The sequence below is a fragment of the Gobio gobio genome (genome assembly GCF_949357685.1).
Source record: "Gobio gobio genome assembly, chromosome: 25".
NCBI classification, from domain to species: domain Eukaryota; kingdom Metazoa; phylum Chordata; class Actinopteri; order Cypriniformes; family Gobionidae; genus Gobio; species Gobio gobio.
Genome location: NC_137121.1, coordinates 25,862,564 through 25,874,973, shown reverse-complemented (window position 1 = coordinate 25,874,973; position 12,410 = coordinate 25,862,564). Strand labels below are relative to the sequence as shown.

The 12,410-nt window shown below is 36.2% G+C and overlaps 1 protein-coding gene across 1 annotated transcript in view; it reads right to left on the bottom strand.

Moving 5' to 3' along the window:
* Nucleotides 1-12,410, bottom strand: part of lamb1a (laminin, beta 1a) — a 48,836-nt gene that overhangs the window by 33,253 nt on the left and 3,173 nt on the right. The window contains exons 4-9 of the mRNA XM_079810246.1: nucleotides 8,477-8,550; nucleotides 5,937-6,125; nucleotides 5,784-5,847; nucleotides 5,485-5,687; nucleotides 2,531-2,651; nucleotides 220-408 (exon numbers count right to left, since the gene is read on the bottom strand). Coding sequence (XP_079666372.1) covers nucleotides 220-408; nucleotides 2,531-2,651; nucleotides 5,485-5,687; nucleotides 5,784-5,847; nucleotides 5,937-6,125; nucleotides 8,477-8,550 — 840 coding nt within the window. The remainder of the gene's footprint in view (nucleotides 1-219; nucleotides 409-2,530; nucleotides 2,652-5,484; nucleotides 5,688-5,783; nucleotides 5,848-5,936; nucleotides 6,126-8,476; nucleotides 8,551-12,410) is intronic.

Genomic DNA, 12,410 nt, shown 5'->3' with positions numbered 1-12,410 from the left:
TGTGCTTTTGATAAAGGGCGGAGCTTAGCCCTGTGGTGTCGAACTACTTCAAAGCCCAGGTGTTTCTGCTCCCCAAATCTGCATAAGCAGAGATGAACAAAGGAACAGCTGGACCAGACTCACATCACAAACTAGACCAGACAGGTAGAGGAGAAGCAGCGTCTGGGGGGGGGGAACTCAGAGGAAATGACAGGAGAGGAAATGAGAGGGGACACGTACACTCGCAGATGTTGGGGTCGCGGATGTCTTTCTCCGGATGTTGGTAGAAGAACGGCTTGCACTGCTCACACTTGTGACCCATGGTGTTGTGCTCGCAGCCGTCGCACACACCACCGCTCACGTTACCCGAGGCCTGAAACACGGCCATGTCAAAATGACAGGAATCAGAGTGTTGATTGCAGTTACACTCTGTAAAAGAACCAAGGAAATTTTAATGAGATAATGCAGATAGTGGTAGACAATGCAGTAACAATTGTACAACAAACTAGAACAATGTTGTTTAAAAGCTATAATGCAGTAAAAATTTGCACAACAAATAACTACAACAACGTTGTTTAAAACTATAATGCAGTAAAATTTGAACAACAAAGAACTAAAACTTTGTTTAAAACTATAATGCAGTAAAATTTTTACAACAACTTTGTTTAAAACTATAATGCAGTAAAATTTGAACAACAAAGAACTACAACATTGTTTAAAACTATAATGCAGTAAAAATTTTACAACAAATAACTACAACAATGTTTAAAACTATAATGCAGTAAAATTTGTACAACAAATAACTACAACAACATTGTTTAAAAGGTATAATGCTGTAAAATTTTAACAACAAAGAACTACAACTTTGTTTAAAACTATAATGCAGTAAAAATTTTACAACAAATAACTACAACAATGTTTAAAACTATAATGCAGTAACATTTGTACAACAAATAACTACAACAACGTTGTTTAAAAGCTATAATGCTGTAAAATTTTACAACAAATAACTACAACAATGTTTAAAACTATAATGCAGTAAAATTTGAACAACAAAGAACTACAACATTGTTTAAAACTATAATGCAGTAAAAATTTTACAACAAATAACTACAACAATGTTTAAAACTATAATGCAGTAAAATTTGTACAACAAATAACTACAACAACATTGTTTAAAAGGTATAATGCTGTAAAATTTTACAACAAATAACTACAACAATGTTTAAAACTATAATGCAGTAAAAATTTTACAACAAATAACTACAACAATGTTTAAAACTATAATGCAGTAACATTTGTACAACAAATAACTACAACAACGTTGTTTAAAAGCTATAATGCTGTAAAATTTCAACAACAAAGAACTACAACTTTGTTTAAAACTATAATGCAGTAAAGTTTGTACAACAATTAACTACAACAACGTTGTTTAAAACTATAATGCAGTAAAATTTGTACAACAAATAACTACAACAACGTTGTTTAAAACTATAATGCAGTAAAATTTGTACAACAAATAACTACAACAACGTTTAAAACTATAATGCGGTAAAATGTTAACAACAAATAACTACAACAACGTTGTTTAAAACTATAATGCAGTCAAATTTGTACAACAAATAACTACAACAACGTTGTTTAAAACTATAATGCAGTCAAATTTGTACAACAAATAACTACAACAACGTTGTTTAAAACTATAATGCAGTAAAATTTGTTCAACAAAGAACTACAACAACGTTGTTTAAAACTATAATGCAGTAAAATTTGTACAACAAATAACTACAACAGCGTTGTTTAAAAATATAATGCGGTAAAATTTGTACAACAAATAACTACAACAAGGTTGTTTAAAAACTAATGCAGTAAAATTTGTACAACAAATAACTACAGTGTTGTTTAAAAGCTATTTTGCAGTAATTTTCGACTATGTGATTACACATAGTTACAATAATCTCACAAAACATTTTAGTAACATATCAAAGTTAAAATATTGATTGATATTGAGCCAATGTCATAAGAAATTATAATGCAGTAACAATGGTACTACAAAACTAACATCGACGTTGTTTAGAAACTGTCATGTAAAAACAATGATATAACAAAGAATTATAATAACAATGTTTAGCAACTATAACGCAGTAACATAGAACGAAATGAACACATAACACTTATGTTGAAATATAAAAGCGTCCAAGATAAAGAAAAGACTTTTAAAAATCTAGTGGTTTCATGGAGTTTAAATTTTTTTTTTAAGAAAAGTTCAAATTTAATGACGCTAAATAAGCCATGTAATGTAAACATCAAGAAAAAAGTAATGGCATGTTTTCATTACACTAAGAACATACAATCATTTCATTTTTATTTTTAAAAGGTTTTAAATATTATTTTTTCATAAATATCAAGTTTTTGGGTTTGCACCACATTACATTTTGTAACCTGAACTAACCTTGTGCCATATAAAGTTATTTTAGATGAATTAATAGATACTGACAAAAAATTAGCGTGATTTCATTGACCCATGATTTAATGTAGGATAACTTCATACTTTTACAGGCGTTGGTGTTGCGTCCCTCGGCGGGCCTCCAAGGCAGGTCATGGTAAAAGTCCTGACAGCGCTCACAGTTCAGACCCTTGGTGTTATGATTACACATACAATGGCCATGGACCTACGGCAAAAGCAGACATAATAATGATAACCAATAATAAAAGACTCAAAATAATTGTAAAAATTTGGAGAGCCAACTTCTTACTCAGACGCTGAAATGTTTTGTAAAAAGCTACTTAATACAACAGAAACTTAGATAAAAGATGCAGTTGCTCAAAACATACAAATACGGCCCTAAACCAGATGGCAACAGGAAATGTTTATATTGGATGCATCTGGTCTACATTAAACAAACTCCAGCTCTGGCAGATCTAGACACAGTCTATGTGAGCTTTCAGAGAACTTCTTTGTACCTGAAGAAAATCTAGGGTTACTACGGTGCCTATAAAAATGTAGTGAGATCTGTATGTATTTTCAGTTTATTACATATGTTTTGTAAGTTCTGCAACAGACACAGACGCATCTCAGTTCAGACGGATTATAAACAGAGACGACGGCAGACTAAACAGGAAACTCGTTCTTTTGGTGTATTTCATTTTTGGCACTAAAAATCATTGATATAAACCCGCAGAAACATACTACAACTTCAAACATAAATTAAACAGAACCAAAAAAGGTATGTAAACAAGACACTCGAACAAGACCTTCTGCGTGCATTTTCTCTGCCACATGATTATTTGCACTGTAAACTATTCAGTATTGAAACCATGAGGCGGTCCACATACTTTCATACTAATGTGAAACAGATCCAGACTGAATTAGCAGCAGACTGTGATGGAAGTTCAAACGATTTCTTTCCGTGACAAATGTGTGCGAGATGTTTTCTTCAAACCAGAGGTTAAGAAAGCCACAAAAAGGTCTGCTGCTTTAAATGAGGCATAAATCAAAAATGTGTCTGTTTGTTTGTTTGTTTTTCAGTCGCCCAGTCTTGCCCGACTCTTTGCGATCCCATGCCAGGCCTCCCTGTCTTCCACTATCTCCTTGAGTCTGCCCAATTTCATGTTCATTGCATCGATGCCACTATCTAACCATCTCATCCTCTGCCTTCCCCCTTCTCCTTTTGCCTTCAATCAATCCCAGCATCAGGGTCTTTTCTAATGAGTCCTCTCTTCTCATTAGTTGGCAGAAGTATTTGAGCTTTAGCTTCAGTATCTGTCCTTCCAATGAACAGTCAGGGTTGAGCCAACTTTTACACTCTTCTCTTTCACCCTCATCAAGAAGCTCTTTAGGTCCTCTTCGCTTTCTGCCATTAGAGTGGTATTGTCTGCATGTCTGAGGTTGTTGATATTTCTCCCAGCCATTTTAATTCTGGCTTGTGATTCATCCAGCCCTGCATTTCGCATGATGTACTCTGCGTACAAGTTAAATAAGTAGGGGGACGATATACAGCCTTGTCCTACTCCTTTCCCAATTTTAAACCAATTAGTTGTTCCATGTCCGGTGCAAACTGTTGCTTCTTGACACACATGTAGGTTTCTCAGGAGACAGATTAGGTGGTCTGGTAATCTCATTTCTTTAACTACTTGCCATAATTTGTTGTGATCCACACAATCAAATGCTTTAGCTAGCATAGTCAATGAAGCAGACACAGATGTTTTTGATGAAACTCCCTTGCTTTCTTCAAAAACTACTTCCTATTAAATTTACGGTGTTTATCGTCTATTCATTCTGGTAAAATACAGCATTACATTTTCATAATTTCTTGCAATTTGCAATTGCTAAGTTAATTTGTTGTGATTGGAGGGGGACATTTGGCCATCTGACCAGTCAGAGCAGAGTAGACAAATCACAACAGACTGGGCCATCTGACCAATCAGAGCAGAGTAGACAAATCACAACAGACTGGGCCATCTGACCAATCAGAGCAGAGTAGACAAATCACAACAGACATCCATCTGACCAATCAGAGCAGAGTAGACCAATCACAACAGACTGATCCATCGAACCAATCAGAGCAGAGTAGACCAATCACAACAGACTGATCCATCTGACCAATCAGAGCAGAGTAGACAAATCACAACAGATTGGGCCATCTGACCAATCAGAGCAGAGTAGACCAATCACAACAGACTGATCCATCGAACCAATCAGAGCAGAGTAGACCAATCACAACAGACTGGGCCTTCTGACCAATCAGAGCAGAGTAGACCAATCACAACAGACTGATCCATCTGACCAATCAGAGCAGAGTAGATCAATCACAACAGATTGATCCATCGAACCAATCAGAGCAGAGTAGACCAATCACAACAGACTGGACCTTCTGACCAGTCAGAGCAGAGTAGACAAATCACAACAGACTGATCCATCTGACCAATCAGAGCAGAGCAGACCAATCACAACAGACTGGGCCATCTGACCAATCAGAGCAGAGTGGACAAATCACAACAGACTGGGCCATCTGACCAATCAGAGCAGAGTAGACCATCACAACAGACTGGGCCATCTGACCAATCAGAGCAGAGTAGACCATCACAACAGACTGGGCCTTCTGACCAATCAGAGCAGAGTAGACCAATCACAACAGACTGATCCATCTGACCAATCAGAGCAGAGTAGACCATCACAACAGACTGGGCCATCTGACCAATCAGAGCAGAGTAGACCAATCACAACAGACTGTTCCATCTGACCAATCAGAGCAGAGTAGACCAATCACAAGAGGGGTTTAAAGAGACTGAATCCTTTATCGAAGCGTTTCAGACACTGTGAGAAAAGAGCTGATGCTGTATATAATGTATATTATGAGAAAATTAAAGTGTTTTTGACCTTGGATGCATGTAAACCTGTTGTAAGAGACCTCTAAAACAAAACTAGGAGCCTTTAAAATAGCATAATAGGAGCATTTTAAATTACAACAACAAATGGCTTTTGCATGGCTTGATAAAACTCACCATGCCCTCCATAGCCTCTCCAGCTCCATCAACGGGGGCACATTCAGATGCGTGTCCATAGCAAAAGCAGTTTCCTCTGACCACCATGTCGTAGATTGAGTAGTAGTACTTCTCCTTGATCTCTATACGCGAGTCCAGAAGGTTGTCCCCGAGAGTGTGCAGCCTAGTGAACTTCACCCTCAAATTAGTGATCTTCAACATGTCTATAGAAGGGAAAGGGAAATTATAGAGAGCAAGAAGTTAGTAATACAACCATTTGGTTGCTCTGTTAGGCCAATTTCAAAGAAAATGTCACTTACTTTGGATTCTGGGGCTGTAGGGATCATCAATCCTGAAGACTGGATCCAAAACCCTAAAGATGACCTTCAGAACCAAAAGGAACAAGAGTCAATGAAAAATCCAGTATTGAAGGAAGCATCCACCAGAAGTGCAGTAAATTCCCAGACGCTCACCTCGCCCTCAGTTGAGGGTTCAATGTCAGAGTAGCGAGAATCGCAGATAACATCGTCCACTTTGGTCATGGGTCCATGAGAGACGAAGGGGAAGGAGGTCTCGCAGTCATAAGCAAAGTAACGGTACACTTGCCAAGTCTTGCCAAAGTCTGAAGAACGCTCGATCACCATGGCAGCCGGTCGAAACGTCTATATAGAGAGAGCACAATAGGACATTGCAAGCTTGGGATCAATACTTCCAATATTGATGATAATAATAATATTAGTAATATTAATTAACTACATGTACTTACTATAGGGTTATGGTTACGGTTAGTTGATTGTTATTACTATAGTAAGTGCATGTAACGAGTAACTACATCTGTCAGGGTCCTGCCCTGTCAGTCTTGTCTGTCTTGTGTCTGTTCAATGTTTCTTTGTTTGTCTTGTGTCTGACCACATGGTTCTGTCTTTGTTTGTGTTGGCCATGTGCTCCTCTCGTCCCACCTCCTTGTTTCCCTTTACCACGCCCCCTTGTTTAGTCCTCGTCTAGTCCTTGTTTGATTAATTGTGTTCACCTGATCCTCATGTGCTCTTCCCTTTTATATTGAGCTCATTTCCCTCTTGTCCTTGCTGGTTCGTTGTGTGCTTTTGTTGTATGCCTCGTGTCTAGCTAACCTTGTCCTGGTGATAGTAGTTTATCTCGTCTAGTATAGTTTTTGGTTACTTTTTCCCTATCCTTATTTTCTCTCTCTAGTTTCCTGCAACGTTACAGATTTAGTTTCTAGTTCCAGTTATTTATTTTTAGTTTTTATTTATTTTGCCTTTTCTCTCTTTTGAGAGATCTTTCTTCTGTTTTCTTTTTGGATTCTAGTTACTTTGTTGGCATTTATCCCTATTCTTAGTTTTGCTTTTTGCTCATGTTTGTTTCTCTTGTTGTCTCGTCTTAAGTCTTGTGTGTTGTCTTGTGGTGTTTCCCGTCCTGCATCCTGTTCCACCCTGGTCACCCTGGACTCTCCTGGCCTGGCAACCAGTCTGGTTTCACAGCAAGTCACATCACCTACTGTCAAGCCTGGTTCCTCGAGCTGCTGCCTCGTCTCCATCATTGGTCATCCCATCCCTGCTGTCTCTACCCTGACCAGCCACTTCTCCCATTGTGTCCTGCCCCTATTGTTTGGACTTTGTTCCTGTCTCACCAGTCTTGTCCTAAGTCAAATATTGTTAATAAATTTCACCCCCTGCTCATTCTGCATCTGGGTCTTCACTCTCAGTATCCTGACAACATCACCTTAAAATTGTTACCCATATTAACTACTTTGTATTTGATTAGCATGAAAATTACAAAGTGCACCTTTGAAGTTTTCGTACCAATAAATCATGACGAAACGTGACATTTATTATAATTTTTAGGGATTCATTGAAATAAAAATTCTGGTCTATACAATAAGCCGATTATTAAATTCATGTTATAGCCAATAACCAATTAATGGATGACATTAAAGATTAATCCTTTTAAAATAAATTATTTTAACAGCTAAAATTGAATTTAGGCATTTTATTACAATGCATAATTTAAAATGTATTAAATTTAAGTGCTATTAAATTACGGCGAAATAATATTGACCAAAACGATATATCATCCAGTGTTGTTTGTTGTGTTATCATCACAGATACTGTATACTACTATAGTTTTTGTTCATATTTAGAATTTTCTGTTTTCACTTTAATTCTAGTTAAAGTTTTAGTGATTTTGTTGTGTTTGTTATTTTTATTAATTATCAGTTTATTTAGTTTTAGTTATTTTAGTACTCCAAGTAAAACTAAATGAAAACTAACCGAACTAAAATAAGTATACTTTTTTATATTTTATTTTATTATAGTTAACACTTCTTTTATTTCAAATAACACTTTTTTTTAAAAATAATTTTATTCAACAATAATAACCCTGATATTTAGCCTAGAAATCTAGACGTCCAAAATCTTGATGTGGGTCTGGCTTGTCAGGCTACCTGATATCATCACTGGTTTCCTAATTTGTCATAATTTCTTGTTTATTTGTTGTTTTTAAGTTATCAAGTTAAATGACTAGACATTGTACAGTTAGAAACATGTACATGCCATGGTATTGGATATTAATATTATATTATATTATATATTAACAAAAAACAGTGATGAATATCTTGTTCCTGTGCCATTTCCCAACAATCTTTGCACTGAACATCACATGAGCACTATTGTTCTCGTGACGCCAGACGTTTAATCTGTGCTCCCTGATATCTTTTAACTGTATTGCTGAAGTGAGATCATGCTGAAATGTAATCTTTAGCTGAAGCATTCCATCGGCCTCAGTCGGCTGCACAGCTGGGTTTATCCCAGACCTCCCACGGCTCCCACACACTGAGCAACACTTCCCCTCCTGCCAGCAAAATCCACATCAACCCCCGCCTTCCCTTCCCGCATTCTCTCTTAACGACCTCAAATCTCACCTCAGCCCGTGGGCTGTGGCGACACCTTCCCCCTAAACACACGTCACCAACTGACTGTGTCCCCTAAGCACTTACTTTAAAGGTCATGATGAGGTGGGTGAAGTGGAACTCTGCCTCAAGGTTCAACTGGATTGTGACGTTCTCCAGGCCTGAAAGAGAGAAAAAGACATCAGGAAAGATGGTCCAGACAAAGGGATGCATCTCCACATTTATTAATGCACTTCCATTTGTTAACTGCCAGATACACTTCTTTATTGGCATCTATGGTTTCATGAAGATTTTTCACATGTTCTTCACACTAAGAAAAAATGGTTCTTTTAAGAACTGTTCACTGAAGGTTCTTTATGGAACCAAAAATGGTTCTTCTGTGGAATTTTGGAACCTTTATTTGTTAAGTGTACATTGCCAATAAAAAAGTCTGGGCATACAGACTGAATTTATGCTTCTCATGGTCTTTAAAGTCTTTAATATAACGGTTTATGCTTAAATGCTTGAAACTGAATATATTTGAAATATACCGTATTTTCAAAATATATGCCATACAGTAATGTGGGTGACAAAATTGAAATAATTTTCTTATTTTTTTAAAGATTGTTTCTGTTTATTTGTCATTGACCTACATTGAATACAAGTGAGTGTTTTTTTTTCAATAAAGTTTCTAAATGTATTTTTTAGTAAATACTATTTTTTTAAGCAAAAGTCTATTTTTGTTCTCCATTTAGTCAAATTGCTGACTCAAAGAAACATTTGAGATATTAATAAGATCTTGTGTATGATTTTTCGATAACACTTTACAATAAGGTTCCATTTATTAACATTAGTTAAGTGCAATAGTTGACATGAACTTACAATAAAAAATACCTTTATTAATCTTAGTTAATGTCAGTTCAGCCTTATTAATATATTCAAATCCAAAGTTGTATCTTTAAATGTTATTTAATAATATTTTATTTAATAGACCTGAGCTAACATGAACATTTCACAAAGATTAATAAATACTGTGACAAAACAAATGCTAATTTTAGTTTAAATCAAGTTAACTGATGTTAACTAATGGGAGCTATTTGTAAAACGTTAACAATTTTCTCCTTTATTATAGTAATGAAACTGTAAAGGAAGGCTTGAGCAACATAGTTTCAGTACAAATTACACAATTTTACCAGGAACATCTGCAGCTTGTACATTAAGCAGCAATGCACAATTGCTCTAATAGTACTCTGCTGCTCTATAGTTACACTGCCTTTTTATTGGGTAAGGGCTTTGAGGGTCTATAAACATCAAAAATAAGAATAAACAGAGTCGTATCTTTAATTAAGTAGGAGTTCCCCCCTGTATTCCCAGGCCTTTGGTCCAGTTGGCAGCTGTCTCTCTCATGGGTAAGTACTTCTCTGTCCTCCTACCACATACTCACTCCTAAACCATACATTCACAGGCTTCTCTGGTTGCATTCATGGTCCCTTGTTTCCTGTTCCGCTACATTTCACACTCCTCCACTACGATAACCAGTAAATCTCTGGATTTCCATTTCCTCTGTCAGTTCATGTAATTGAGGAACATATGGCTTGTAGAAACTGTACATTCTAACAGTTTGAAACAGCTGAACCTTCTCCTTTTGGCTAAAGATGTTTCGCAACTCATCCAAATGGCTTCATTAGTCGTAGAATAATGGGAGCGTTCCCATGTTAAATATGCATGTCTTTGGGTCACTGTACTAAAAACAAACAAATTTGTATGCGTTTTTGGTCACTTCTTTACAAAGTATCGCCAACTACTGGCATGAATAATACAGCATTTGTAATCATTTTCGTGGATCCATGTGAATGGTCGGGGATCATTTTGATAATGTTGTCGTCTATACACAAAAACAACGCAAAGGAAAGACTTTTCCGATCGCCGTTGTGTACGTACCCTTAATCTTCTGAACCTATATGATAGATTTGTATTAGGAATAGATTTTAATTTAAGACATTATTCACTGAAAAACTTGCCTTTTACCTCAAATCTGCATTTGTGTTCCAGCATTTTCAAACTTGGCAATATTGTAAAACATGAGAGCCAATGGCATTTGTTTCAAGAATCACGCAAGTTTAAGGGTAAAAATAAGACTGTCTGCAATAGAGAAAAGTAAAAATCTTTAGAACTCTAGTGTAAAAGATGTACACAATGTATTCATGTTGATTTCATATGACTTTGAAAACATTTATACCATTTTAAAGTTTAAAATAAATAACTAAAAATGTCATGTGGTGTAACCATCAAGTAAAAACATATTTTCCTTACACCATGAATATTATATTAATCAGTGTTTGAATGCGTCTTAATAATCATTTGAAAAAGTTAATATACATTTAAATTAGGGCTGCGTGATATTGAAGAAAAATGCGATATGCAATACCTTGTTAAATAATGCGATATTCGATATGCGATACGATATTGCTTTAAGTGTATAAAATCTATTTAAATTTATATTTTTTTTAAACTTTTAAAAACTGAGAATGATACCATTTATGTGTTTAACATTCTTTCTGGGAAAAGAAAGCATCGCTACAACTTCTGAAAGTGACCAGCAGTGTTTTAGCAAAAATTGATGTCACAAATCTGACAATATAATTTTAACATCAATGTAAACAAACAAAAAATGTAATGCCAATATTTAAATACCAAAAACTCTAAAACTTAACATCAAGAACATCCAGGTAAACAAAGACACCTAAACGATTATTTTTGTTATTTTAATTTATCTTTGTTATTAGAAATAAGAACTAAAAACAGTAGTCTTCACATTAATTAAATATACACTGATACATAATAAAGCTACAAAGCAGCAATTTTGACATAACGGTGTGTATATTTGACAGTTTGAGTGTGTAACAAGGCACGAAACAGAACTGAAGGGATCACACACTTTCAGAGAGGCGGCTTGTGCGCACGTTTCGGTGTGTGTCAGACAGCGCGAGACTGCAAGGAGTTGTTTTTTGCAAGTTATTGTGTAACTCTTTAACGTCAAGCAAGTCACATAAGTAACAGTCGTGTGTCCAGTCTATTCTCTGCTATATGCGTCGACCTAAAACGTACACTTTTCGCAATGTTGAAGCAGCCTATTAAAATCATTCAGATATTGCGTGCCGTGCGATATATACATATCGCGATATGTACATTTGCGATATTTCGATAATTTTGATATATTGTGCAGCCCTAATTTAAAGGTGAACTATGTAGGATTTTTGCAGTAAAATATCCAGAAACCACTAGGCCAGTGTTTTATATTTTGTTCAGTTGAGTACTTAGAATATCCCAAATGTTTCCAACTATTTGTAAATCGTGAGAAATTGCTATTTTAACCGAGGAACCGGGACGTGTGAGCTATGCGTGTGAGGGAGTCGCCTGTCGATTGCGTCATATCTGCGTCACCCTCGGTTTCCGGTTTTATTCAGTGAAACACTTTACTCTCACTGCAGTGTGAACAAGTGTCATAGCAGCCGCTGAGCGAACGTCATAACTTCCTTTTCAACACACTCAGATATATCTAATACGATAAACAGAGTTGCGTTACCTCATACTCATGATTGGAAAAGAGGAAGTGGCGCCGGCAACCGTGTCATAATAAAAGTCCCGCCGGCGATTATGCCATAATAACAGTCCCGCTCTTCAATCGCTCCTGCAGCCTTGCTCAGCTCCACAACACTCGGTCCTGCTCTGCTTCACTACAGTAATGTTAATAATCGCATCCATGAACATGATTTCTGCCCGAGTCCTATCCTGACTGTTTTCCACCGGCTATGAGGTGAAGACCACATGTCCCAAGATTCTGCGCTCAAACGTGGCGTCATCAAACTACGCCTTTGTTTTGAACAGGCGACCTCTAGTGGACGGAAAAGTTACATAGTGTAGCTTTAAATATTTGCAAAAAATAAATAATTTTTTTTTTTTTACAAATACAATAAATTATTCATTATAAATGTCTTTTGTCAGGTTTTCAGAGTCACACCACATGACATTTTACTGAGCT